The following is a 26,680-nucleotide window of genomic DNA, read 5'->3' as shown; positions in this document are numbered from 1 at the left end:
GGAAAGGTCAACACCTTTGCCCAGTAAGGGGAACAAAGGAAGGGAGTGGCAGGAGGGAAGCAGTTTGAGTTTGGGCTTGGGGCTGTGTGGGTGGAATTCAGGGTATCCTAGCTAGGATCCAAGCACCCTGAAAGCCCAGAAGGACTTGATGGAGGGGTCCTGACTGTGCCTGCAAGCTCTGCTGTAACCTGTGTTCCTATTGTCCAATAAACCTTCTGTTTTACTGGCTGGCTAAGAGTCACAGTGGGTCCCAGGAAGAGGAGTGCAGGGCCGGACTCCCCCACACTCCATGACAGATGCCCACACTGCAAACAAAAACGACACCTTGCTACAGGGCTACAAAACAGCAGTGTAGACATTCCAACTCAGGCTGGAACCCAGGCTCTGAGAGCTTCCTGGGCTCCAGCTTAAGTGGAAACACCAACACTGACATTTAGCCCCATATTACAAGCCCTAGTTTTCATAGAATAGAATATCAGGGTTGGAAGGCGCCTCAGAAGGTCATCTAGTCCAACCCCCTGCTCAAAGCAGGACCAATCCCCAAACGCCTAAAGGATTAAACTCACAACCCTGGGTTTAGCAGACTAATGCTCAAACCACTAAGCTAGTTGCTGGGGTTGCTTATTTTTTGTGGGGGAAGCGTAGACATAGCCTGATGCTCGTTCCCTGAAATGTAAGAGACTTGAGTAAGGAAGCTACCTGGATGACAAGCCTGTGCTTTAATTTAAAATAGAAACCCTGGTGCTAGCAGAGACAATGCAGAGGATTCGTTCGAGTGAAGGGCAGGGCTCTGGCTTGCACCTAGAGACAGGACAGAAGCCCTTCTCATTACGTGTTCAGTAGTTCTAGAGCCGTGTACCAAGGGGAGCAAACCCTTGCCAGGGAGATGCAGTAAAATCCAAGTCCCTGTCAGAACCAGTACTAGAAACTGAGTTCCTAGCACCAAGCTAGTGCTTCTCCCTGTCACAGGAGATGGAGGCCCGAGTCCATGCTACAGCAGTCCAGGAGGAGGAAATCCTAGGCTGTGCATCTCTTCTCCCCCAACCCCAAATACACACCAGCTCTTCTGCCTCACGTAGTTCTGCTCTCTGTATGCTGCCGCCAGCCCAGACATCTCCGAAGGCCTTCGGGGGAGATGATGCTGGTGGCAGTGATGGCCCTGTAGGGGGGCTGAGGGGGAGCAGCAGATACACCACACTAACCTGTGCTGCTGCTGGCCCACCCCAGCAGACAGGTCGCTGGGCACTGGCCTCTGCCAGACTGACTCCTTACCCTGGGGAGTGAGGGCCACAGCTGGCCTGAATGGCTGTGGGGTCCACCCAGCTTCATTCTAGAGTGACACAAACTTTAACTGCTTCTACAATGGAGCACGCTGCTCCCTCCCACTCAAGAAGAGGGAAGGGGGGCAGGGCTGAGCTACATGGATGCCTCTCAGGCTGCTTTCAGTGGCAAGAACAGCAGAGGGGAACTGCTTTAATTTATTCTCTGCCATACTATCGACAAGAACCTGGGGCCTTGCAGAGACCAAGAACCAAAGCCGCGCCAGATTGGCCATAGGGATGACTAGTACTCAGCTGCCGGGTCCTGCTTCCAGCAACTCACAAGGAGGGACACTTCTGCAGAAGGCAAACACCTCACCCACTGTGGCAAGACAGGCCTCCCTTCCCCCTAACAGCAATCGGCTCATCCCCAGAGCAGGTCAGAATTCCCTCCCCCAGGAGCAACAAACGTCCTGTTGGTACCAACATTCCTGTAGCACCCAGATAGCCCAATGAGCACTTCCTGGGGGCTGCAGATGGACGAGTAGGGGGATGGGCTCCATGCCCAGATCCTGAGACAGCATCCAGCCAGGCTCAATGCAGCTGACGGTTCTAAGGCAGCACCAGTAGTTTGCACGTAGGGCATTGTTTCTGTCTTAGGGACCATAGCACAGGCTGCTGCGTAACGCTCTTCCCCTAAACAAAGGGAGCTGGAAACAGGGCAGTGCCTACTACAACTGGCACTGCACTATGGTCAGACGTCGTTACTATGCGAGACAGCTCTCCCGCACGCCGACATGGCTTTAGGGAGCCACTGCCTATGTATGCCTCAAAGGAATGGAAAGTTCCTGATGTGGGGTCCAGAGAGACGTACATTATCAGACAAGGACCGACTGGCAATTCCAGGCAAAAGCCCTCCAGCATTAGGCTACAAGGAAGGCTCCGTGTTCTGACCCCGAATCTCACCCCACCGCTGCAGAGAGGGGCTCCAAAAGGCTCTGTTCTCACTTTGAGTTAGCCTGCATGGCTCAGAGGCAACAGTAATTAAAGATAACAAAGCAGAGGTGTCTACCTGAGTCTGCTGACACCCTAACATGGGAGGGCAGGGGGGAGCTGCCCCATTCATCTTAGTGGACTGAGAAACCAACATAGCCCAATGCACCCACCCCTGAATCAATTGCTGAGTTCCCCTCCCACCCCACTCAAGCCTTGCAATCCGCTCTCCTGCAGGCAGAGACTGGCTGGGTCATTCGCTCCCAGCCACAAGACGATAGGCCCGGATCTGCCTCCTGAGCTGCGTGCAGAGCCAAGACCACAGTAAAGGAGCTCGACTTTCACACACAAGAACAGTGCTTCTTGGCAAAGTAATGAGCACAGCAGTACTGTGCGGCCATTTGTATGTCCTTCAGCCAGGCCAAGCTTTTTTTAAGTCTAGATCAGAGGTGGGCAAACTACAGTCCTTGAGCTCCTAGCCAGGGAGGCTAGCCAGCCCCCAGTCCCTCCCTTGCTGTCCCCCCTCCTTCGCAGCCACGCAGGCAGCGCTCTGGGTGTGGGGCTGTGCGCTCCTGCAGGGCAGCGCGTCTGGCACCGGCCAGGCAGCACAGTGGCCAGACATGCTGCTCTGAGCGACATGGTAAGGGGGTTGGATAGGGCAGTTAGATAAGTGTGGGAGTACCGGGGGGCCTGATAGGGGATGTCGATAGGGGGGGTGAGGTCCCGGGGGGCAGTTAGGGGCAGGGCATCCTTGGAGGGGGCAGTTAGGGAACAAGGAGTAGGGGGTTGGATGGACCAGGAGTTCTGAGAGGGGCAGTCAGGGGGTGGGAAGTGGTGGATAGGGGGCAGGGACCAGGCTGTTTGGGGAGGCACAGCCTTCCCTACCTGGTTCTCCATACTGTTTTGCAACCCTAATGTGGCCCTCAGGCAAAAAAAAAAAAGTTTGCCCACCCCTGGTCTAGGTGAAGGTGCACCAGAATCCAGGGGCCTTCTCACCAAAAGGTAGGTGTAGCTTCCCAAGCTCCATAAGCCTCAAGCACTAGCAGCTAACAGAACTCCAACCAGTGAAAGGTCTCTGCCTGAATGAAAGTTGCCACTAGAGTCGCCAGATCAATGACCCCCATCAATTTGGGGGTTCTGCCCATTTATTACTGAGCTACAGGCATGCTGCCCTGCAGAGTCGTCATTTTAGAAGGCAGGGCTCTGAACAAGTTAGCAGCACTGCTGGCTACTGCAACGACAATCCCACTCTGCCCACTCCCAGTTGCAGAGAGCTGCAAAATGAAGGTGTCTGCTACAGGGGCGCTCTGTCACAACCCAAGAGTCCAGGGAGCTAGTGGCCAGGTGAGCGGTGCCGCCATTCCTGGCAAGCAAGAGCTGCACTGGCCCTCTTCACCTATCCCAACCAGGCAAACTTTCAAGCTATTGGGTTGATGGGAGCCCTGACGTTTCCAGCAACATGGCAGCATTTACAGGCCAAAGCCTGTGTCCCAGCTCAGCTCCTTCAAGGCCCCCATAACAGCAGCTCTCACAGCCTCCTGTGTTCTATGCACTTTATTAGGTTTAGAACTGGACAAATCACAATGTGTACAAAATGGAGACCACACTATTAGAAGCAGAGGACTGTGGGTAGCAGCAGCATTTCTATAAACCCAGAAGCATTTGGTAGAAGTGTGGAGAGGGCAGGGGGCTCTTACTGGCCATCATGTTTCAGATTGCCAAGGACGGATCCTGTAGTTCACATCCTGGGTGGAGTAAGAATGAGCTGCGCCCACACCCGCTGGGATGGAAGAGGAGTTTCCAATCCACTGGAGGGCAGACTCTGGCTCAAGCCAGCATCAGGTGGGGGTAAGTGCTCCAAGGACCTGATATGGGCTGTGAAATGCTGTGCCACCCACATACACACCAGCAAGAGTCTTAAACCCTTATCCTTTTTGGTCACAAACCTTCCCATGGCAGGACACGATACTGAAGACTTTGCAAGGAAAAAAAGGAAGGTGGTGAGGCTTGGTGAGCTCACCACACCTAGGCGCCTCAGTCTGCACAACATCTACAACAGCAATAGCTAGTACAGGAGCCAGGGTAGCGTCAACTCAGATTTGTCCAGTCTATGGTTTTCAGGCCTATTCTACGAGTACATATGCACAAGAACTTCAAAAATACTAGGATATGATGCAAGTAGCGAGACACCAACAGAAGAGTTTAATGGTGGATGTTCCCTAGAGTGATCCTAGGAGGATGGTGGTTAGACTAGTCCCGCCCCACCTTGGGACAGGAAGCAGGAGGCTACCTAGGCTCCTCCTGTGCATGGTCAGGCGGGTTCTGAACTTCAGCTGCTGCTCTGGTGGTAACGGAGATCATAGACAGGAGAGAGTCCATTCCCGAGGTGAGCCATAGGGGTCTAACTTCCAATCCGTGTGCAGAGGGGCCAGACAGATGCTCTCTTTAAGTGTACTTGAAGACCAAGGAGACTGGGAGGGTGGCTGGGGAAGAGAGGGAACCCGCCAGCCTCTTGGGGCTAGCACCTGGTCTCGTAGATTCCACTCCTGCCGATGTACCTCACCCATTTGATCACATCGTGGTCACTGTAGTTCAGCTTTGGTTCAAAGACTTTCAGATAACGCACCTTCAGGCCAGAGGGTGCGAATGGGACCTGTTCACAGAGGGAACAATCAATGGAAAGAGTGAGCAGAGCACCTGAGAACACTGCAGGCACCTGGGATCCTGACCACGGCATGCAATACTATGAGCCTGGCACAGAAATGCTAGTCCTAGGCCTGGTCTTCCTCCAAAGCAGGCATGCCAAAAGCCAGAGGGTAACTGCGGAAAGGAACAGGGAAGGTATTTCTAGAGACTTTGAAGGCACATATGCAGGCAGTGCTGCAACCACAAGGCCTGTCAGAGGGCACAGCTACACAGGGGATATTCCCACTGCCATTAGGAACACAAACTGTGGGCCTCCTCTCACAGCTCCCAAAGTGGTTTCCAGCAAGCCTGAGCTAGAGAGAACTTCCATAGCAGAGGTTCCTCCCAGCAGGACAGGTGGCAGCGGCCAAGTGCCCCCAAGGCTAGATTTGTGTCCAAGGAGGAGGGATGCAGCCATCCTACCTCAAAGTTCATGGAGATTGGCGGTCTAGCCCATTTCTTCTTGTCATTGGTGGGCAGCAGTTCAATCTCTGCACTGATCTGGGACTCCTTCATTCCAGCCATACGCTTAATTCTAGAGGAGAAAAGGCCAGAGATGTCAGAGACCCAGAGATTCCAGCTACTCCACCTCTTTCCTGGGAAAGAGGGGTCTGGCCTAGTGCAGACAGGTTGCTGCAGGACCCAAGCACCCAGCAGAGTTATGGTGCGACTCTTGATTTGCATGGAAGTGTGGCTGCCTCCCATGCAGGCAATGTCCAAGCTGCCATGCTCACTTACTTCCACACGATGGCGTTCTCGCTGGCCTTGTACTTCGCCTTCCCTTTCATACAGATGACCTGCACTCCACTGGTGTTGAGGGGAGTTGGGATTCGGACCTGGAAGACAGTCAGTTAACCGGCGGGAAGAACTCTGGCTGGAGTCTGTGGGCAACTTCACCTTAACTCAAAACCAGACAGGACAAGCTGCCCAGTCATGGATCCCCTGACTCTATCCCCTCCATGCCAGGGCTCACAAGCTAGCTGCTACTGCAGAAACACTAGATACTCCTCCAGGAATTATAGCACAAGAGGGAGACAAACCCTAGGGCTTGGAGACAGAGCTTTAAACCCCCTAGAGCCACAACTGCCAGCTGGTGTTAAAGGAGCCAAGTGAAGGGCAAGATAAAGCCTTTTCTCTTTAATTCAGGAAGGCATCTCAGCTTGAGGAAGCATTGGGGGGGCAAGCATGAATATGCCTTCCAGCAGGTGTTACAAGCAGTCCTCCTCAGGAAGGGTAGGCCCCACTGCAGGGATGCATGCATGCAGGGAACAGGTTTGCATGCGAGCCCAAGAGGTTTACATTAATGTACACCATGGACACGTGGATGAGGTAGTCAGGAGTTCTGCACAGCAGTATTATGCTCCCCCTGGCAGCAGCCTCTGCTGCTGTACATCTGTACTTGGCCTGGTTACCTTGGGTGCAGTGAGCAATGGGGCCGCTCACAGCATCAGGTGAGTGAGAAGGGCACAAGCATTAACCGTGATGGGAACGCTCAGCAAACAGCCGCTGGACAGGTGAGGTGCCTGGAAGAGCACAAAGTCAGCCCAGGCCAGCACCCAGGGAATGGTCCCAATTCAGAGGTGCAACTTTTCAGGCAGAGCACACACAGCTGACTTCGTAGCCCTTTATCTCCCTAGCATGGCAGCACCACGACTGAGCCTTTCTAGTCTAGAGTTAGACTTCAGGATACTGGGGTCCCAGCTAAGCCCCCTGCCGCTCTCCAAGGCAGGTAACCACATGGGGCTGTGTCATACCTCTATCTTCTGGGCCAGCAGGGAGGGTTTGAAGTTGGATTTGATCACCACTTTCACTTCCAGCTTGGTGCGGCCCACCTCCCGCACCAGGGGAATGACACGGAAGGGCAGGATGATGTCCTTGGTGGTTCGGTATCTGCAGGGATAGGACAAACATCAATAAACCCTGCAAAGAAGGCGGCCCTTATTGCCTCAAATGGCAGCTGCTCTCCCCAAAAGGAGGAGAGCAACATGCACTAGAGGTAAGTTCAGACAGCTGGATGGCTCAATGATTTATTAAGAGCACTAGCTGGAGCCATCATTTAAAGTGAGCTGTCCCACAAGCAGGATGGGGGATGTATAGATCAATGGTTAAGATACAGGACTAGGAGTCTGGATTCCTAGAATCTGTTCCTGGCTCTCAGGCCAGTCACACAGAGGTTGGTTTAAGTGCTAGGAAACAGGGCTGCACCCTACAGATTGGGGATCTGTAGGCACTGCTTTGGGAATGGTTAGGACGACCTCTGTGCTTCAGCCCTTGACCTCTGTGCTATCTGTAAAATGGGGAGCTGAGCAGATCATCCTCCCCCGAGGAGGGGCAAGGCTCAGCTTGTTAGCATATAGGCCTGTGAAGCCCCTTGGAGAGAAGGAGGGACCAGACGGGCAGGGTGCGCTAGTGCTCAAGGAACTTGAGGTCAGCTGGAAGCTAGCAGTACAGAGGGAGACTCCTGCCGCAGCAATGCAGGGCATACCTCATTAACTCAAACTCTCCATCAGGTGGAATGAAGCTGATGCTCCTCTCCGAGTCGAACTTGCTGAGCCGCACGCACTGGTGGAAAGTGCAGTCATCGATGGCGATTGACTGTTTGCCACTATAGCACAACACAGAAAGTTACAGTCCAATTTGCGGCCCCCTAGAATGTCATAGAGCACGTGAGGTCTGCCCATATTGTGTGTGTCAGTGAGTATTCAACATGAGCACTTTGCCATCACAGGTGTATCCATGAAGTGAGGGAGGCAGGAGAGATTCAGGGGACACAGGCCTGCCAGCTCAGACACACACTTTCCTAAGTTAGAAACCTAAACCCAGGCCTTGTCTGGGTGTCCCCCATGATCTGAACTGGACAACAACACTGGAGCCTGCCCTGCTAACATCACTTCACTGGGTCATGGGAAACTCAGCCAACCTCACCCAAGCAGGCATGTCCCTGCAGTGAAGTTTGAGGGGAGAGGAAGCATTTTCCTGCACACAGCGCTATTCCACTCTGACCCTCTGGGGTGTCCCTTCTCAAATTTCCACCTTGTGAAGTTTTCTAGTCACCACCCATGTTTCCAGGCAACTAACAGTGGCTCATTCCAGGGCCACAACCTCTCCTCATTGGGCCAGCCAGCACAAGAAGTTTGGCTTGTGAAGCACAATGCTTCCCTGCCAGAGGTCTTAAGTTCAGTTATTGAGTTTCTGGCATTGTACCCGTCAGACAGATGCTGCTCCTGGAATGATCAGGGTGCCTGGGACAGCAACTGGATTCCAACATTCTGAATATCCTCATTACTGCCTGAGGACACAAGGGGCACTTGTCAGCCCCAAGAATTTTTGAGGGAGGTGTGAGAAAGGGACACAGCCACCAAAAGTGACAGGGAAAGGACAGCAGAGTGCAGGAGTCTGGCGGCTGGAAGGCCTTGAGGGCTTCGTGGTCAAGGGGGGGACTGTGCAAGAACAAGCAGCTTGGGAAGCAGTTTGCTTCTCATTTGCAATCATCTGTATCCTAAATCAGCCAGGTGGTGGAGGGTACAAGGACAACTCCAGTCTGACTGGTCACTGTCTACTATAAACAGCCTTTGTATTGCAGCCTTGACACGGGTCACTCTTCAGTGGCATCTGCCTATTGCTTCCTCTTCAGAGAAGCCCGAGGTTTCTGTTTTGCCAAGGGAGAGAGAGAAACCTTTAGGTCCTGGTGTCTTCCCAGGTATCGATGGAAGGCCTTTATCGCTTGACTAGCCAGATTACAATAGTCAATACTTTTGCAGAATAGAAAGTCCTACCGAGAGGAGAATTGTGGAGAGGCTGGGACTTCAAAATTGCTTAACTAGAGTCTACACCAAAGCTGAGTCACTTGTGCCTTAAACCTCCGTACACTGGAACTTGGAAGACAGTTACCACTGTTGGGCACTTCAGTACCAGAATTCAGTGCTCCTGCTCGCTGCTGCCATGACCAGAGACAGCTCAGTTTTTGATCACCAAGATGGGGAGTTTCCCTTCCTGCTTCCCTACCTCAGAGGGTAAGCTTTACAACTGGCAAACCTGCTTTGAAAAACTCCCATCCTGTCTCCTCACTTAGCACTTGGAGAGAGATGGCTGCTATTAGCTACTAATGGTGGAGAATTACCACCCAATGCAGAGAACTTTACTAACTAGAGCAGGGGTTCTCAACCTTTTTCCTTTCCGAGGCCTCATCAACAGGCTATAAAAACCTCTATGGCCTACCTGTGCCACAACAAATGTTTTTCTGCATATGAAATCCAGAGCTGGCATTACAGGGTAGCAAGCAGAGAAACAGCCTGGGGGCCCATACCACAGGGGGGCCCCCCATGAAGCTATGTTGCTCAGGCTTCGGCTTCAGGCCCAGGTGGTGGGGCTTAGGGCCCTAGGCTTCTGTCCCACATGGTGGGACTTCGGCTTTCCGCCCTAGGCCCCAGAGTCTAATGCTGACCCTGCTTGGCAGACCCTCTGAAACCTGCTCATAGCCCCCCAGAGGGCCCTAGACCCCTGGTTGAGAACTGCTGAGCTAGAGGATTTCCCAGAGCAGTAGCTTCTTGCCAAGGGTCACATGGGGCTTTGTTCAGCCTACCATCTACAAAATAGCTACTGGACAGATGGGATTAAAGGGAACAGTGAAGTGCTAGTTCTTGGCTTGTTCTGAAGGGTAAGCAGGTAGCAGCTCAGTCACAGGAACCATCAGGAGAAGTGTCTGAAGTTTGAGTCACATGCACAAGTCACGCAAAGCAAGAGACAGGGATGGGGAGCAGAGTGTGCGCACACAGCAAAAGCAGATTATCTACCTTCCCAATTCACTGGGGTCAGCAGAAAACAAGAGAAAATGTAACAAATGGTTAGTGGGAGGACAGAGCTGCTCAGTGCTGTCGGCAGCCCCCGCCTGAGTCAGCACTCTAGTCCCACGTAGGGAGGCTGAAGAGAGCACGGGAACTGACTGAGCATGGGGCACCAACAACTAAGCCCACAAGGGTCACCAGGGAGGAGCCTTCAGCTCCCGCATCACCTGCTCTTTGCTCGACCCTGCCCAGAGACACATTTAATACTAAGTGATGAACAGGAAGTTTAGTCTAACTGGTCATTCTAATCAGGGCTCAAAAGGTCAGCTGCAACATTAGTCATGAAAGGGAGATTAGCCTGTGCTCCCTCCTTCATGCTACATGAAGGGTATAGTGCTAGTGATCACATAGCATTGCCCAGAACAGGCTGCTTGAGCAATTATGTACTCTGGAAGGAAGCAGCTCCCCAGGGGATCCCTGCAGGGGACAACTGTAGGAAGGAAGTGGAGGAATCAAAGCCTCCCCCAGACCACCAGCTCCAACTGGCATGTCTGAATGAAGTGCCACTAGAGTAGTTGGTTCCCTCTGCAGCCAAGCAGGGCACAGCCATGACTGGACGTAGAGGATCCCAGCTACTCTCATTCTGATCTTGCTGCCTCGTGCAGAATAATGGCACCAAAGCTTCTGTGCAACTAGCACCAGATTGTCTCCTTGCTCACATCGGCCCTGGGTCCTAGAAACAGATTATTCTCAAGCCAGCAAAATTCTCAATGCTGCTGCCTTCAGGCCAGCTTTCCCTTTTTAACAGTCAGAGCAACAAGTGTCAATGCAATATATTCAAAGACATCTAATGATCCAGTTCTCAAGGAGATGATGGAAGATCTCATATCAGCTCTGTCTACCAGATCAAAGACTGCTAAGTCCCTGGCTCCTAAGGAATCCTGCCCTAACATTCTTACCTTTTCCCTGTTTCATCCGCAGTCCCTTTGCCCTGTTTCTCAATGACGATCTTGTCATTCATGCCAAACTTGCACTCTGGCATTCCACTCAGATAGCTCTTCATCACCACCCTGCCAGAGACATGGGCACTCAGAACCTGACCTGGGTGGAGAAGAGCACACCCTGAAGCAACACCAGAAGGGTAGACTGCTACCTACAGAATCCCCACTCCTGCCCCCTGGGAAGATTACAGATTCCAGGCCTATCCACTATGACAAAAGCCTGCTTCCCTTCCACTTACCTTGTGGAGACATTAGCAGATTCACACTCTCCAGCACATCCAGGAAAAGTTCATTCCGACGGTATTTGATCCCTTCACGTCTCCAGCCAATCTGACCAGTCACTTGGCTGGTAATCTGTGATTGTTCTTCTTTAGTCTGAAGAAGAGGGAAGATGATAGTTCTTTGGAAACTCAAGATTAAAGCATTGAGACTGAATCCAGAATAGTAGTTTACAGCTGAATATAGAGCAAGTTACTTGCAGTGCAAGATACAAATCGGCCACGTTATCTTGATCTGGGGTGTCATCACGATACCTCACTGGGTATCAATAGCCAAGTTAGTGTGCAGTGTCCATAAGAAGAGTTCCTTTGTTCTGGCAAGGGACTGATTATTCTCACACTCATCTGGCTCTAGTCTCTGGCATCATAAGGAAGCAAGGATAGGTCTCTTTCCATTAGTCAAGTGGAGCATAGTTAGACCAAGGGTTAAGTACAGGGAAATTAGACCTAGAATGCAGTTCAGGCTTTACTGAGCCATAATGGCTGACAGCAAACCCTGGGTTAGCCAAGAATAATGCCACCAGACCAGGGGTCAGCAACCTTTCAGAAGTGCTGTGCCAAGTCTTCATTTATTCACTCTGATTTAAGGTTTTGCATGCCAGTAATACATTTTAATGTTTTTAGAAGGTCTCTTTCTATAAGTCTACAATATAGAACTAAACTATTGTTGTATGTAAAGTAAATAAGGTTTTTAAAATGTTTAAGAAGCTTCATTTAAAATTAAATTAAAATGCAGAGCCCCTGAACCGGTGGCCAGGACCCAGGCAGTCTGAGTGCCACTGAAAAATCAGCTTGTGTGCTGCCTTCGGCGCACATGCCATAGGTCGCCTACCCCTGCACCAGACCAACGTAACAAGCTGGGAGTTTGGCACGCTTTGTACTGTATGTTAGACTTGTCAGCCAGGCTCAGACCAGTTTCCAATGGCTAGCAAGACACACTTGACTATTCAAGTTGGGGACAACCATTCCATGTCAAGTTACACATGCATCGGATCAGTATAACAGCCGCTGCTCTTGGATCTAATCCACCAACTCAGCTGCGCCACTAAGAGCATTAAGGATTTGCTGGGCCATACAGCAGGTTTGCCTACCTGGTGCTATAGGCAGGTCCAGTCAGACGCAGAGTGAGAGGAAGCAGATGTATAGCAGCAAGTGTTGTGCACAGAGTTAACAGGCAAGCAGGTCAGTAGCAGGAAAGGGGAGGAAGAGGAAAAAGAGGCAGGTTAGGTTCAGGGCTACCTCAGGAGGGGAACACAGGAGGTTAGCTTTCCTGTAAGGTCAGCCTAGGGACTGAGGGGACCACTTCCCTACGTGACCCATCAAGGCACCACCGAACAGGGGCAAGGCAGGAGCCTGCAGTCTGCTCAGCAGGGCAGGCACAGTGAACACCTGGGTGAGCACCAGGCCTTGCACAGCAAGACATGCCCTTGCACTGGGTCTAGACTCTGCCCTCCCCTAGTCTAAGTCATTGGCACTTGCCATGCCCCAGCACAACCACAAAGGGGATATTCGAGTGAAGCAGGAAGTACTCTGCATCCACTGCTACAGGACTGTCTCTCTCAGACTGTACATTAGGTTTCATTTTCAACGTTAGACCCCATTTTAATCCTGGTTCTTCCAGGAAAATGGCTATGTTTTGGGCAACATCAGCCTTTTGTCTCATATGTCCTGTGGCTGTAGCCACAAGGGGGCAGTGTGGGAACTCAGTATTTTAAAACAAGCATGTGAACAGCAGGGAATTTGGTTTTAACGCAAGGCTCCTCATTGACTATCTTACAAATATCTCCAGTTTTGTGCTCATGCTGCCATTAGATTATTGCCTTCCTGTTTAAAAACAGGATACTAGCTCAGGATCTGCAGGACACTGGCCATTCAGCACTTGTCTGAATACCCTGGAGGGCATCCTATGGTCTCTCACCCACCCCACTGGCGACTCCTTATGTGTGTATCCTTCAATCCTTTGAATATTTTTGCTAAACTATTGCTTCAATTTTAGGCATAGTGGCAGGAATGGGGAGGCTTGAGCAGACATGAATCCCCAGGCTCGTTTCTGTGCACAAGCCTCCAATTTCTGTAATGGCACAAGTCAGTGGAACATTTACTGGTTATCAGATGCAAGTCATGGACGATCGTGGAGTCAGAGCCACTTCACAGAATGCTGTCAGTCACAAATGGGAAAGCCAGTGGGGTGTTTGGCTCAAACTCAGCCCAGGTGGATGAATGTTGCTTTGAGGTGGGTAACTGCTCAAGCCACGTTTTTGGGCTGGTTTTGTCCAGCAGCCAGTTGAGGACAGAGCCCAACTACGTCTACTGAATGGAGCTAGAGAGGTGGTTGACCTCCACTGTTCAAAGGTATTTGGCTCTGCTAAGACAGCCCCACAGCTACTGTATTCACTAAATCCTCAGAATATTATGGTGTTGCAGGATTCTGTTTTGAACAAACAGCTACTGAGACAGGCCCAGCATGTCCTCTCCTGTGGGTGCATGTGGAGTGCTAACAAGCATGCGCCCTCAGCTCTGGGATGCAGAGAGGCTTCCAATTCAGAGAGGGGATTACCAGGCATTTTGTAGCTATAGAATTTCTATAGCTGGAGAATGTCCAGAACTTTTTTAATAAGTGAGAAGTAAGGGAGATGCTGATGGACGGGAACTGCAATAGAAAGTTCCCATAGGGCACACTTTGAGTGTGTGCGTGGGGGTGTGTGCGCGTGGAGTGTGATTTTTTCCTAGAATTAGTTCCTATATTATAATAGAGGGTATAGAGATGACAAACTGACCTCCCTTTTTCTGCCCAGGAGCAGGCCCATTAGGAAAAGATTTCAAAAGCTCAGTTTAGTTTCTCATGACAGTGAGGATGAGCCAAGCTATAGTGCAAGTTTCTTCCAAGGCAGATCAATGCACTCTGTACCATGCTGTGTTTTAGTGCTGAGTCTCCCTAGAAGGCAGACTATCCCTTATATGGTATACAACATTGAAGATATCGGTCACAATCTCCAGAGTGACACGACACCATTTCTAGCACCCCCTGGGAGCTGCTTTGAGAAGCTATAAAGCAATACCAGTCCCTCCAAGAAAGCAATGTGCATTTAGGACAGTTTAAGACCTTTCTGTGGATATAGTAAGAGGGTCAAATGTCTCAAAGGCAGGGCTGTCCCTAGGCATACACAGAATATGCAGCTGGTTAGGGCATGATGAAATTTGGGGCATTTAATTGCCACAAATGTCATGGTTCCTTAGGTAGCTGTGTGCTGCATATGCAGCACCATCAGCTCTGGCACCCAGCCTATCCCCCAGCTGGCCCGCCCCACGGGCTGCACCCACTGCAAGGGGAAAGGCTGTCCTAGTGGGGTGTGGGGCCTGGGACAACTCCCTCCGCCCTGCCTCAGCCTTCTCCCCTGCTCTACCTCTGGCCTGTCTCCTCGCCCCCCAAGCCTCTTCCCCAAGTGACCCCACACTCACTGGCAGTGGTAGGAAGCACAGCAGCCCAGCCCCAGGCCACTCCACTCTGCCAGCTCCCAGTCACATCGCTCCGCTTCCTGCTGCTGGACTGTGTGTGGGGGGTGGTCCTCCCACGTCCCCTTAGCAACCCGGCTGGAGCCAGGTCTCTCCACTTCCCACCACCAGTGAGTGCGGGCAGGGGGGTACCTTTCCCCAACTCCTGCCTCCCTGGCCCCACAGGCCTTGAACACAGCCCAGACCCTCCATGTGGGCGTGGGGAGGGGGAGGGAGGAGCAGGTGCTTGGGCTGCATAAGGCACCATAATTGGTAGGGACAGCCCTGGTCAAAGGAAGCAGAGTTCAAAGCTATTTGTTAAGTGTCATAAGTCAGGCTATTTGGAACTGAAGGATGCTTACAGTAGTAGTCTTGTCCACACTACAGCTAGATTGAAGTCTAAAATGTCTCTGCACAAACAGGGCAGGCAAGCCACCTAGCACTGCATTGTGCACATGCCTTTGCAGGTTTAGTCTCAATGGTTATATGCAGGTAAAGTCCTTGGCTTTAACAGAAGTCCGGTTCCAAGCAAAATTTGCTTTCTTCGATAGAAGATGCAGAGAGCATGATGGTGGGAACAATAAAGCCCTGGAAATATGGTAGGACTCTCAAGCAGAACAATCTGAGGGCCTTGTCGGTACAATGCCAGACACAGCCTGTACCTGCTCTTGTTTTTAATATGAAGGTGAAGACCATTGACAGTTGCAGCATGCAAAGCAGAACTGTTGTTGGGATCAAGATGGACCATAGTCTAAACTACTCTGTATTACAGGGGTAACAGCATAGCTGGGGCTTTGGCCAGCTGTTGAATGAGCTAGGTATAATGGTGATGGAGCCTGAGCCGCATGTGGCAGCTTATTGCCTAACAGCATGAAGATTTGCTAAAAACAGGAATGAAGAGCAGTGTTTAAAAAATATATCAAGGAAGGAAGTGACGGAGATGGTTAGTTTTAAGTGTTCCTAGGAACTGGAGCTGACTCGGCCAGTTTGGGCACTGACTGCCCTAAGTGTCAGATTGCAGCAGGCTGGAGTGATCAGGAGGGAGGAAGCTTGGAAGAGCAGCCTTTCCATCTGGCCCCAGACACTTCCTGCTGGAGTACAAGTCAGCAGTTTGTGCAAGAGGGAATGTGAGCGGGGCTCTGGGCTAGCCAAAGGTGAGGCCACTGCTGTTGGATTCCTGGGTTTAAAAAAAGAAAAGCAGTTATTGGGAAAGTTAGTGCAGGTGAAGGGAGTTGGGCTGCAGCCCTGGAGAAACTTACCAGGCTTAGGACTTCAGACCCCTTCCCCTCTTCTTCCATCTTTGCCTATGCAGAGCAGGTGAGGAGAAGTGATATTCTCCACTCTGAACTGCAAGGCTTTTGCCTACACTAGATGGAGTGTATTGCTGGTCTGCTCTGGGGATGGCCATTCAGAACCTGAGCTGAATGACTGCTGTGCCTCCGGCAATTCCACAGGGTCCAACATGAACTGCAACTGCACTAGAGGCAGAATTCTTTCACCCCACTTGGCCCTTCTACCTGCCATGGAGTAGGAGCTGGCCATGAGGCATAATTCATGAACAGCTCTGTGGAGTTCAGTGCATCAATAAGATCTCACCCCAGGCAACAAGCAATGCCTGCCCAAGAGAGTTCAAACAAGCCCAATTCTGAGTTCTAAAAAGCACTGAACAGCAAGTGGTTACACTCTCCTTCATGAGGCTTAAGCTTCCCTCCTTTAACACTCAGCCCTCCTTTTCGGACCCACGAAGGAACACCTATCATCTACTGATAGCATTGTTTTTTCCCTTTTCCCCGACCTACCTAGATTTAAGCTCTCTGGGACAAACACTGCATGGTGTCTGTACACTACCTAGCACAGTGGAAACTTAACTTGATTTGGGGCTTTTTAGGTGCTACCATTATATAAAAGCTAAACAAAGTAGCATCTAAATCTTAGCTACATGGCCTTGCCCACTCAGAACAGCAGGACTCATCAGGCTGCAAAAAAGGTCACCCAGGTGAAGGTGAGAGCCCCATGGCTTGAGACACCGAGAACTGGAGAGTAGATTGGAGGAGTCAGAGCCATCCTGCTCTAGCAGAGGGATATGAACAAGTTCTCTCCCTAATTGGGTTGTGTCTATGACTTACCCAGATACATGTTTATCTCCACCGGCCAGCCTTTGTCAGTCGATGCAACGAAATCAAACTATTGAACATTTGCAAGTAAAGGAGAGAGCAACAGAGATGGAGCAAGCACAAAAAGAGTGACACTGCTCAGGTTCTCTCCTCCTTTCAATCTATCTAGCATCCTATACCCTGCTCAAGGCCATGACCAGCTCAGATCCCATGGTCAAAGTTTGTGTAGTTTAGATAAATTCCCTCCCTCTAAGAGATTGAGACCCCTACACTTCCTTGAACAGATTTTTATACCAAGATAGACCAAGGACAGGACAGTGCTACTTTATCCCGAATCCCCCTCATTACCTGGCTCTTGATGCCTTGCTGAGTGATGAAGGTTTTCAGAGCCCCTGTCTCAGAGTTTTGAGGATAGCCAAAGTCCAGGATTTCTATAGAAGGGTAAAGAATAATCAGCTCAATGAACCCACAAGACAGAAGAGCTGCAGGGTGTAAGTCACTTCCAATGCAAGCAGCCCCCAGCACTGAACATTCCTAGAAGGAGAAAGGACTGGCACATGGACGCCCGCCTGCCCTCCACAGAACCTGGAGCCTCTGAAGCAGGGCAGACATGACTGGCTCAAGACTTGCACCAGAAACAGCCCTGCTGGACTAACTGCCATGACTGTACGGGGGAAATCATATTTTCAAGCCAGTTTGGGGGCAATTGAGAGTTTGTTCATCTGAAAGTGGGGAGCTCACTAACTCTCATGGGGCCGTACTTCAGAGTCTAAATACCAGCAAGACAAGACAGACATTCAGGGGACACTGAAGAGGATCTATCCACAGACATCCAGGGGACAGTGAAGAGGTTCTATCCAACAGCAGAATAATCTATCTTTGCAGCATTTTCTTTAGGTTTTGATTTTCGCATGAAGATGTAATAAAAATCAAAACCTAAAAAAATAACAGCAGAGTAGTGACACCGCAGGGCGAGCCAGCAGGGGAGAGAAACAGCCGTTAGCTACAGAGAAAGAAGTGCACTTGGCCCACTCTCCCCTGGAGAGGCCACCTACACAAAATCCAGCGGGGATGGCAAACCTGTAATGTGAACATAAACATGACACTGCACATGCAGGAACTGTTACCACTCTGCTAGAAGAGGTCAGGCTTTGCGCACCAAAGGTAGAGCCTGCCATGTAAGAGAAATAGCAATAAATTCCAGCTCTCTAACTTCTCCTCCACCCCCATCAAGAGGGACCTGCAGAAAATTTATCAAGCACTAACTGGGACCTTTGGGCAGGCTATTGAATGCTAGTACACCCATACTTGTTTCATTCTTTTGATTTCAAGTCTGGAGGAAGATGGAGCTCAGTTTTAGAAAACAGCTGACACTGGCTATCAGGAGAGTCAAAGCATTAGAAATAATTTTCTTTGTATTGGTGTTAGGCAAGAGGAGGACCCAGAATCAGCCCAAGTGCAGGTCTTTAGCCTCCATGGACCCAAGCAAATTAAAAAAAAACACTGAGCATCAAAAAAAAGTTTCAATGAGCATCCAAAGAGGTACCTGCAATAGCCAGACAGAAGAGTGCAGTTCAGAGCTGCTTCCAACAGCGTAGTATTGCACTCCCTCCTCAGTGAGAGGAGAAGGCTGAGGTGTTAGCTCCCAGGACTTGCTCTAACATCAAGTAAGGAACAGGGCAAATAGCCCACATGGCATGGCCACCAGCTCTTGATTAGAGTCAATGGATGATTGCTGAAGCAGTGATTTGCTTCACTTTCTCTACATGTTATGCCATCCTCATCACCATAATAGCACAGGTAATCTCACTACTTAAGTGAGGAGCAGCTACCAAGCGTAAGTGTTTGAGAATGGGGGAAGCACCATCGTCCTACACTTGAGAGCACTGGAAGGCAGAATGCAGTGGAATATTAAAGCAGAGCTAGAAGCTGTATGGCCTGCCTCATACAAACTACAGGAAGATACTGAAAGCCAACACTGGGATGGGGTAAGCTATGTCCAACTGGACCCTGGGAACTAACTAGGTGTCTCACACAGTGGTCATAAGGGAAACTCCTCACCATCCAGCAGCTCATAGATCAGCACAAAGTTGTTCTTGATGTTCTCCTCGCTGATCTTCCCGAAGTAGGCAGTCATCACGTCGCACATCTTGTAGAGGAATTCAAAGACCATGGCAGCATTGACATTCTGCTTGGTGACTGCAGCCAGCCAGATGTTGGAACGCTTGACATGGAAGAAACTGGTGCGGGCAATGTTGGTGACAGGCGAACGCACCTGCTGCCGTGCGTGGATGACATTGACACGGAAGGCGTCCACTGCATTTCGCCTAGAGGATTGTCACAAGAGGCGGAAAAACAGAATTAAACTCCAGATGCACCCTGCAGATTTGGCTACATAGTTTGACCAGTTGCCTAATGTCTACATTTGTTAAGCTACAGCTATGTGCGCCTGGCCCTTAACAGGAAGGGTGTTTAGGACATTATAGCTAATGGGTCCTAACACAGTTCAGGAACGGAGTTAAGAGATGTTAAATCCTGCAATATACTATGTGAAAGGGACAAGGAAAGAACCTACTGGACCACTAAGAAGCTCTGGATTAAGGCTCAATGTCAATTCCCATCTGCCTCCAGATGGAAGGTTCTCAACTGGCCTAACAAGAGGCTTCCTCTCCATTCACCTTGCTAGTGCTCCCTCACAGACTAGCTCTGTCAGAGCCCACAAGGCATAGCAGGTTGTGGCCTAGTTAGAGAGAAACCCGATTCTGACCAAATATACAACAGCCTGGTACTTCCTATTCTCCACCCCTTAAAGCTTCACAGCAGCCTCGCTTCTACACCTGCTACCCCCCACAACCTGCTTGAGCTTTAGGTTGACTGCAACCCCTTCTGCATGAAAGGAACTGCTGTCATATCACATGCCACTGTGAAAATCCATCAAATCCTACTAGATTCACTTGCCTGATATATGGAGGCAGGTGGTGTCCGGAATGGGATTATTCCCAGATATGCTTCATCTCTGAACACAGCAAGCATTAATGAGGAAGCTCAAACCAGGAGGTAAAGTGTAGAATTTAGAGCATATTTTACTTGTTTCCAGGTTACACTGCTAGTTCTTATTATGCTATATTCAACTATAGAACAGCAGAGTGGTTTGACTGATGGTTTTTAGAATTCCAGTGGTGCAACATGCTAACAGAAATGCACTAGTGTATTTGCATAGTGCAGGCAGGTGCAGTGCAAGCTTCCCCTATGTGGCTCTGACATTTTCCTTAATCCCAACATGATGCACTACCCTTCTGGTCCTCTGCCTTAAAACCCACTACACAGTTGACAATTTATGTGCTCTAGACCAAGTCCTTACTGTACATATGCCTTTACTTTTGAGAGATGTGGATTTTAAACCTAGAACTAAACTCCAGGGGCTAGCTCTTCAACCTTCTGCATTATGTAGCAGGAAGGTTTTGGAATCCTGACCACTGCATAGTTACCTGCCTGTACTCCCATAATGAAGTTGAAAGTCTGTTAAGACTAGAAACCCAGGGAGTAAGTCAGAAGGCTTTTTACACTCTTTTCTTGATGCAAGCCTGAGAACTAGTCTGTACATCAAGGAATGAACTAGGAGCCATACAATAGTCCTTCAATATCTCTGCTCTGGGACTGACCCTATGATATAGAACAGGGTTTCTCAAGCTGGTCTGCGGACTGCCAGTGGTCCGGGAGGCTACTCCAGGGATCTGTGAGTCATGTACAGAGCAACTGGCCTTGCTGATCAACTCCTTCTCCTCCTCCCCCCAAGTATCTCCTGCATACTGCAGAACAGCTGTTCAGCGGCATGCAGGAGACGCTGGGAAGGAGGAGGGGCAGGGGGGTTCGGGGTCCATGAAAAAAAAAAGGTGGGTCCTCAGGTTGCTAAAGTTTGAGCATCACTGATATAGAAGATAAATGCTATTTCTAGTAGGCTGTTAGGTATTGAACTGCCTGCTGCAATTCTGATGCCTTTGCAATTTGGTAATCAAGATACTAGGTATAGTTAATATTAGCGAGTTGGATAGTAAATAGTCCATTTTTGAGGATGAGTAAGTTCTAGCCCCTTTAACCCTTGTCACTTACACTGTATGTTGTCAAGCATTACTACTTAAGAACCTCCAGGAATACTAGTTTAGTTTCTATCTTCAAGATGCAGACAGGTTGATAAACTCTTCAGGGTGCGAAGTAATTCTTAAGCTCCTCAGTAATACCTAAGGCCTGGACTACACTAGCAGGGGGGTTTGAACTAAGATACGCAACTTCAGCTACGCTATTCACATAGCTGAAGTCGAAGTATCTTAGTTCGACTTACCTGGCCGTCCTCACGGCAGCGAGTCGATTGCCACAGCTCCCCCGTTGACTCCGTTTACTCCTCCTGCTGAGGTGGAGTACGGGCATCGATTTGCGGATCAATTTATCACATCCAGATGAGACGCAATAAATCAATCCCTGATACATCGAACACTACCCGCCGAATCGGCAGGTAGTATAGACATACACTTAATGTTACCCAATAAACCCTGCAATGACGATAATGCTCCAGGATTGAGCTAAATCCTCCCCCACTAATTCTAGCCCCAAGAGTCATGGACTGGTCCAAGACAGAGAGGAAGCCTCCAATGAATGAAACCTTTTAGCACATCAATTCCCCACTTTGTAGGGCCAGTCATGGCCTGCCACGCGTCTCTTACCTATTGCTACAGCAGCCAATGAGATGGGATGGACAGAAATGGCGCCAGCAAAGAAAGGAGGAGTGACAGCAACAAGAGAAAGGGTTAGAAACACACACAAGGCACAATGAATCCAAAAAGACAAGGAGAGACCAACAGCACCCCCACCCCATTTCCAGGCACAAGTGGCGAAGGAGGTACTTCATGGAAAGTCACAAGCTGTGACAGCAGTGAAGCCATTGCAGACAGAAACTTAACATGCAGTGGTCACTCAGCAGTTGTCTGTGCCAACAGATTTCTGTGCTGTTTAGTTGCAGCTCTAATTGGGTGTTTAGTCGGAGCCATACCCAAGTCACTACCAGTATTACCCAATTCACACTCTTACGTGCAGTTTATTACAAATAAAATGGCAGACACCAAGAATGAAGAAGCCTCAAAGTGTCAGGCTGCATCTAATGGAAAAGCCTGCTTAGAGTTTAGATTTCCCCTACCAGCAGATATCAGGAGCGATATTACTGATCTGATTGAGACACCATTCTCTCCTAAAAGGCTATTGTTTTGGCTGAAGGATCTTAAGCTTGGTCCAACCACAGGGAATTATAGAAAGTCAGGCACAAATCAGAGCATGAAGGAGAGATGGCACTTCCAGAAGATTCAGATGCTGCACTGTCATCAGCTTGGCACAACTAAGAACAAGTGTGATAACCACAAAGCACAAAAGCAATATTAACCGAATCTAGTTTGAACCAGATGCTCAAGAAATAGAAGATACGTGCAGTTTGCCATTTAATAGCACATTCTTATCAGGTATCTATATGGAGATAGCATGTTTAAACAGAGCTAGGCTTACTTCCGGAGTTAACCATACAAATAAGAACAGTGCTTGAAGGTTACAGTGAACCCTTCCACGATATCCTGAATTAAATGCACTGTGCTTTTGTTTTGATACGGAGTTTAAGAAAGGTAACGACTATTTATGCATGCATCTACTTACATTGCATTGGCAGATGCACTACATGCATTTATTTCAGCCATTCTTTTAGAGAGAAGTTGCAAGCAAACAAGTTTGCTTGCTATACAGAAGCACCAGGAAATTCAAAACAATGGTTAATTAACTGCTACTCTGCTCACTGGACACCAAGTTACCATATGGAGTTTAAGATTCTACATATGCACAAGGGGAAAGGGTTTGAGATACTGTAGATCCATGGCTTTGAGGCTACGTCTAGACTACCCGCCGTATCAGCGGGTTAAAATCGATTGCCCAGGAATCGATATATTGCGTCTCATCTAGACGCGATATATCAATCCCCGAGCGCGCTTATATCGATTCCGGAACTCCACCAACCCCAACAGAGTTGCGGAATCAATAGGGGGAGCTGCGGACATCGATCCTGCACAGTGAGGACGGGTGAGTAATCTGATCTTAGATATTTGACTTAAGCTACGTTATTCACATAGCTGAAGTTGCGTATCTAAGATTGATTTCCCCCCGTAGTGTAGACCAGCCCTGAGTTTCTCTCCCAGCATGTAGGTTTCAAGTTTCCACAGAGTTTGGCAGAAGCGAAGGGCCAAACAAGAGCCAAGGAGCCAGAAGCCCTAATTTCTCAGAGTTCAAGTAAGGCATAAGGAGCAGCGCAAGTCTTCCCAATCCCCATCCAGTCTCAATCCTTTCCCTCCAAAGACAGACATCCTGTCAGTGGGTCTCAGCTCTGGCAGTGAAAGACGAACATGCAGGGAACGAGCTTTCTACCAACAAGGGCATCAGCAGTGATAGTCTATGGCATGCATACCTCCCCTCTATGCACAAGACTGCATGACACTCATGTTGACTTTTGCATTTACATCACTGTTTGACTAAGATGGTTTGGAAACAAGAGCCACAGGCTCCAGACGAGTCACAGTACAGCCATTTAGGACACCAAATTGATCCAGCAATGCTTTAACAAGATTGTGGAGTATTTCATACCCAGACTCCACTTAGGACAATGGACAACAGTATTTATTTCCTTTGGAATTCTTAGGAGCTGGACAGTCTTCCATTCTCTTCTGCCCTTTAAACACCATTACAGATAGGCCAGCAACAGCTTAAAGCAGACACGGCTTTGCTATTTCCTTGTTTGGACATCAACATTAAGCTCTCCTTACTCACTACACAGTACATCAGAAATAACACCAATTTAATTTAATGGCTCACTTCCATCACAAGTTTTTAGAATGCATAGGACACTCCCTACACCAAGTTACAACGATTTACAAAAATAGCATATGAGAGCCATTAGCCAACTCCATGCCAGGTTCCAGACACTGACAGAAGAAATTCCCAATAATTCTTTGGGCACTTTAAGAGCTAGGTGAGGTTCCCACTGAAAGATTAATTGATCTTTACCAGTTTTAGAGGTTTCAAGATAAATGAAACTGAAGCAGTTTTGCAGAGCTGCAAATTGTGAGAAACCCTTCACTCAGGAAGCCACTTTCACCAAAGTTTATTCTGTGCCCTTGGAAAGAGGTGCTGAAGGAAGAAGTACCCACTTCACTCAGCCACATTAGCAGCCTCAGCATCCGTACAGGGCCAGGCTAGGCCAACTCACTTTATATTCTCCTTAGTACCAAGCAATAGTTGTAATTTTAGAGAGACACTTATAGTTCCTTCCAGACAAGACATTTAACCTGGGCCTCAATCCCCTTATTTGTAAGAGAAGGAAAGTTACTAAAAGCAAAATCCAGATACAGTATTGTGATCTCCACAGTCATGTAGATGTAGGAGTTCTCCTTCAGTAAAATAAGGTTAAATGGGCCCAGACTGGCTAGTCAACTTGCTTAGGAAGGCATAGGTCATGTTTCTCAAAGCAGGTGTCATGATAAATGCGTCAAAGGGTCATGCAGAAAGCTGAAGAGTGAGCCCACACCATGCTTACTCTGCAGTGGCAGCTCTGGTCCCATAGGGCTGGCTGGGCTCCACTCCTTGTTCTAGGAGTTGCAACCTGGTGCATAGGGTGCTGCTTGGGTTTGGTCCAGCCACTGCTCCATCATGAGAGTTAAGAGCCAAATATGAGTAAGTGGCGCTGCAACCCCAAATACCAGATCACAGCGACACTCACAAGTTTGGTTCAACCAGCACACGGGTATCAGGCAAAGTTACGCAGTGCTAACCCCAGAAATCGCAATGCCCAGAGTGGGGACAGGAGCTACTGCTATAATACACACAGTGTACTTATTTAGCACTTATATCATGGGTAACAAATACTTAGCCTTTTTATTTTATTTTTTTGCACTAAAGCTATTTACTAGGTCATGACAGGCCATCAAGGTTTACAAATGGGTCCTGAGTCCAAAGAGGTTGCGAACTGCTGAGAGAGATACAGGACTGGGAGCAAAGACCAAGGCTCCAGTACTGCCACCTGTTCTGCCAGCAGCTTTTTCCAGTCACAAGGGTGACTTTTCATGCAAAATAAAAAAATCACATGCCTCACTGCATATTAGGCTCTGAAAGACTGACATGCTAGGGGTGCAAAACAAAGGAAACTGGAAGTTATATTTCACCCAGCTACAGCCTTCTGCAAACCCATGTTTCAATGGATGCTATTCAGATAAAGCTAGGGTGACCAGATGTCCCAATTTTATAGGGACATTCCCGATTTTTGGGTCCTATATAGGCTCATATTACCTCCCCACCCACACCCCGATTTTTCACACTTGCTGTCTGGTCACCCTCCTTAAGTGGTAACATTTTTAGAGACATTAGAATCAACTTTTAGCTCTACAAGGCTGCATATTTATTAGACATTTGTTATTCAGCATAAAATAAGTGTGTCTCAAGTAAGTCATCCTCTAGAAAATGCAGGAGATATCAAGTTTTATATATTGATATTTTGAAGTTTAAAAAAATAATCAAGAAAACTTACAGGCTGTCATACATCATAAGCAGAGTGAGCACAAACCCAGTTTAATTTTAAATTCTTCACAGACCTCAGAAGTCTTAACATTAGTAAGAGAACTGCTCACTACCTAAGACAGTCTAAGGAGGACAGAAGACTGACGCTCGAAGAGCACACCTCCTGCCTATCCCTGGCCAACACCAGCTTCACAGAGCTTCTGCACAGGATGCACGTTCTGCAGAGAAAGCTGGCTCATGGGTCACTTAATCTGCTTGTTGTAGTTTCAGCCAGTCAGGAAAGAGAGTCAGAAGGGGACATATGACTCTATTGCGTGGAATTTTCAACACTGTCAAGTGATGCTCTGCAGGATAGCTGCCCAGAGTGCACCACTCCGAATAGTGCTGCAAGTGTGAACATGCTATCGCGCAGGCAGCTGACAGTGTGAACAAACAGCAGTTTCCCTTCAGCGCTCTGAGTAGCAATGTAACTTTGCCAGTGTAGACATACCCTAAAAAGTCGGACAGAGCAAGGATGCATTTTAAACTTATCAGTTAAATAAGCTTCATTGTATTGCTGTGTTAAATAGCTACTTCCCCTTCCACCTTTCCTTGAACAGGATCAATCACCACCACTCTATTCCAGTCCAGGGATAAAAGCTAAACTTTATTATGAGGCAAACAAATCCACTACACAACCCAGCTCCAAAACGAGGCATTCTTCAGTCTGCAGCAGCCTAAATAAAGGTCCCTGGGAAGCAAAGATCTGCTCTGAAAAGAGATTAAGAATAGCAATGGGGTTCCACGCATCTTTGTTTCCACACCAAGGTGGACTCTGCTTATTGCACAATCATGCTCCCTTCTCTCATCTGAAAGTTCTGGGTTCTTCTGCACCACCAGTAGTAGAGATTCTACAGGCCCAGTTAGACCTTCAAAAACACCAGTGCAGTCCTACTGCCTTCAGAAGATTTGAACAGTCATAACTGATTTGATTATGTGATTCCAATCTGTTGATGCTGGACATTAGCTAGAATCCACTAGAGGCAAGAGTTTCACTATATAAAAAGGTGCCTTGCACAATCATTTTTTAGGAAAAAGCCGCACTTCAGAGTTGATTGCTAACTTTACTGGCATGCTTCTGTCTGGTTTCCATATCAGGAGGCACGAGCAGACACATTTCTGTTGAGCACTGCTAGATCTTTGGATCACCAATCAGGGAAGCACCAGCTGACAGCTGTGCCAGGTTAAGCAAGTTTCAAATCTATTCTAAGGGCTGCCTAAATTCAACTGGCGTTGTCTTTATGATAGCCAGTGGATATCACAGGCTTGATCCAAGTAGTAAAAATGAATTGCATGCAGAGCCCTGTAGACCAGTGGTTCTCAACCTTACCTGACTTACGTACCCCTTTCAGGTTTTATCTCGTGTACCCTAGATCTCACCTCAAACTATTAGCTTATAAAATCAAACAAAAATACAAAAAAAAACAAGTGTCACAGCACAGT

The 26,680-nt window shown here is 48.8% G+C and overlaps 1 protein-coding gene across 3 annotated transcripts in view; it reads right to left on the bottom strand.

The window, feature by feature from the left end:
- Positions 1–3,790: 3,790 nt before the first annotated feature.
- The window catches only part of AP2M1 (adaptor related protein complex 2 subunit mu 1), a 44,465-nt gene continuing 21,575 nt past the window's right edge, over positions 3,791–26,680 (bottom strand). For 2 of the 3 annotated variants that reach the window (XM_030576681.1, XM_030576682.1), the window contains 10 exons: positions 18,668–18,933; positions 16,955–17,037; positions 12,092–12,097; positions 10,962–11,097; positions 10,681–10,822; positions 7,423–7,542; positions 6,692–6,827; positions 5,676–5,773; positions 5,361–5,472; positions 3,791–4,905 (listed from right to left, as the gene is read on the bottom strand). In XM_030576681.1, the coding sequence (XP_030432541.1) occupies positions 4,771–4,905; positions 5,361–5,472; positions 5,676–5,773; positions 6,692–6,827; positions 7,423–7,542; positions 10,681–10,822; positions 10,962–11,097; positions 12,092–12,097; positions 16,955–17,037; positions 18,668–18,933 (1,234 nt within the window). In that variant the 3' untranslated portion in view covers positions 3,791–4,770. The remainder of the gene's footprint in view (positions 4,906–5,360; positions 5,473–5,675; positions 5,774–6,691; positions 6,828–7,422; positions 7,543–10,680; positions 10,823–10,961; positions 11,098–12,091; positions 12,098–16,954; positions 17,038–18,667; positions 18,934–26,680) is intronic. The other variant, XM_030576683.1, reaches the window with a different exon arrangement.

Source organism: Gopherus evgoodei, chromosome 9 (genome assembly GCF_007399415.2).
Source record: "Gopherus evgoodei ecotype Sinaloan lineage chromosome 9, rGopEvg1_v1.p, whole genome shotgun sequence".
In the NCBI taxonomy this organism is placed as follows: domain Eukaryota; kingdom Metazoa; phylum Chordata; order Testudines; family Testudinidae; genus Gopherus; species Gopherus evgoodei.
The sequence above is the reverse complement of the archived record's forward strand: the minus strand, read 5'-3'. Positions and strand labels throughout refer to the sequence as shown.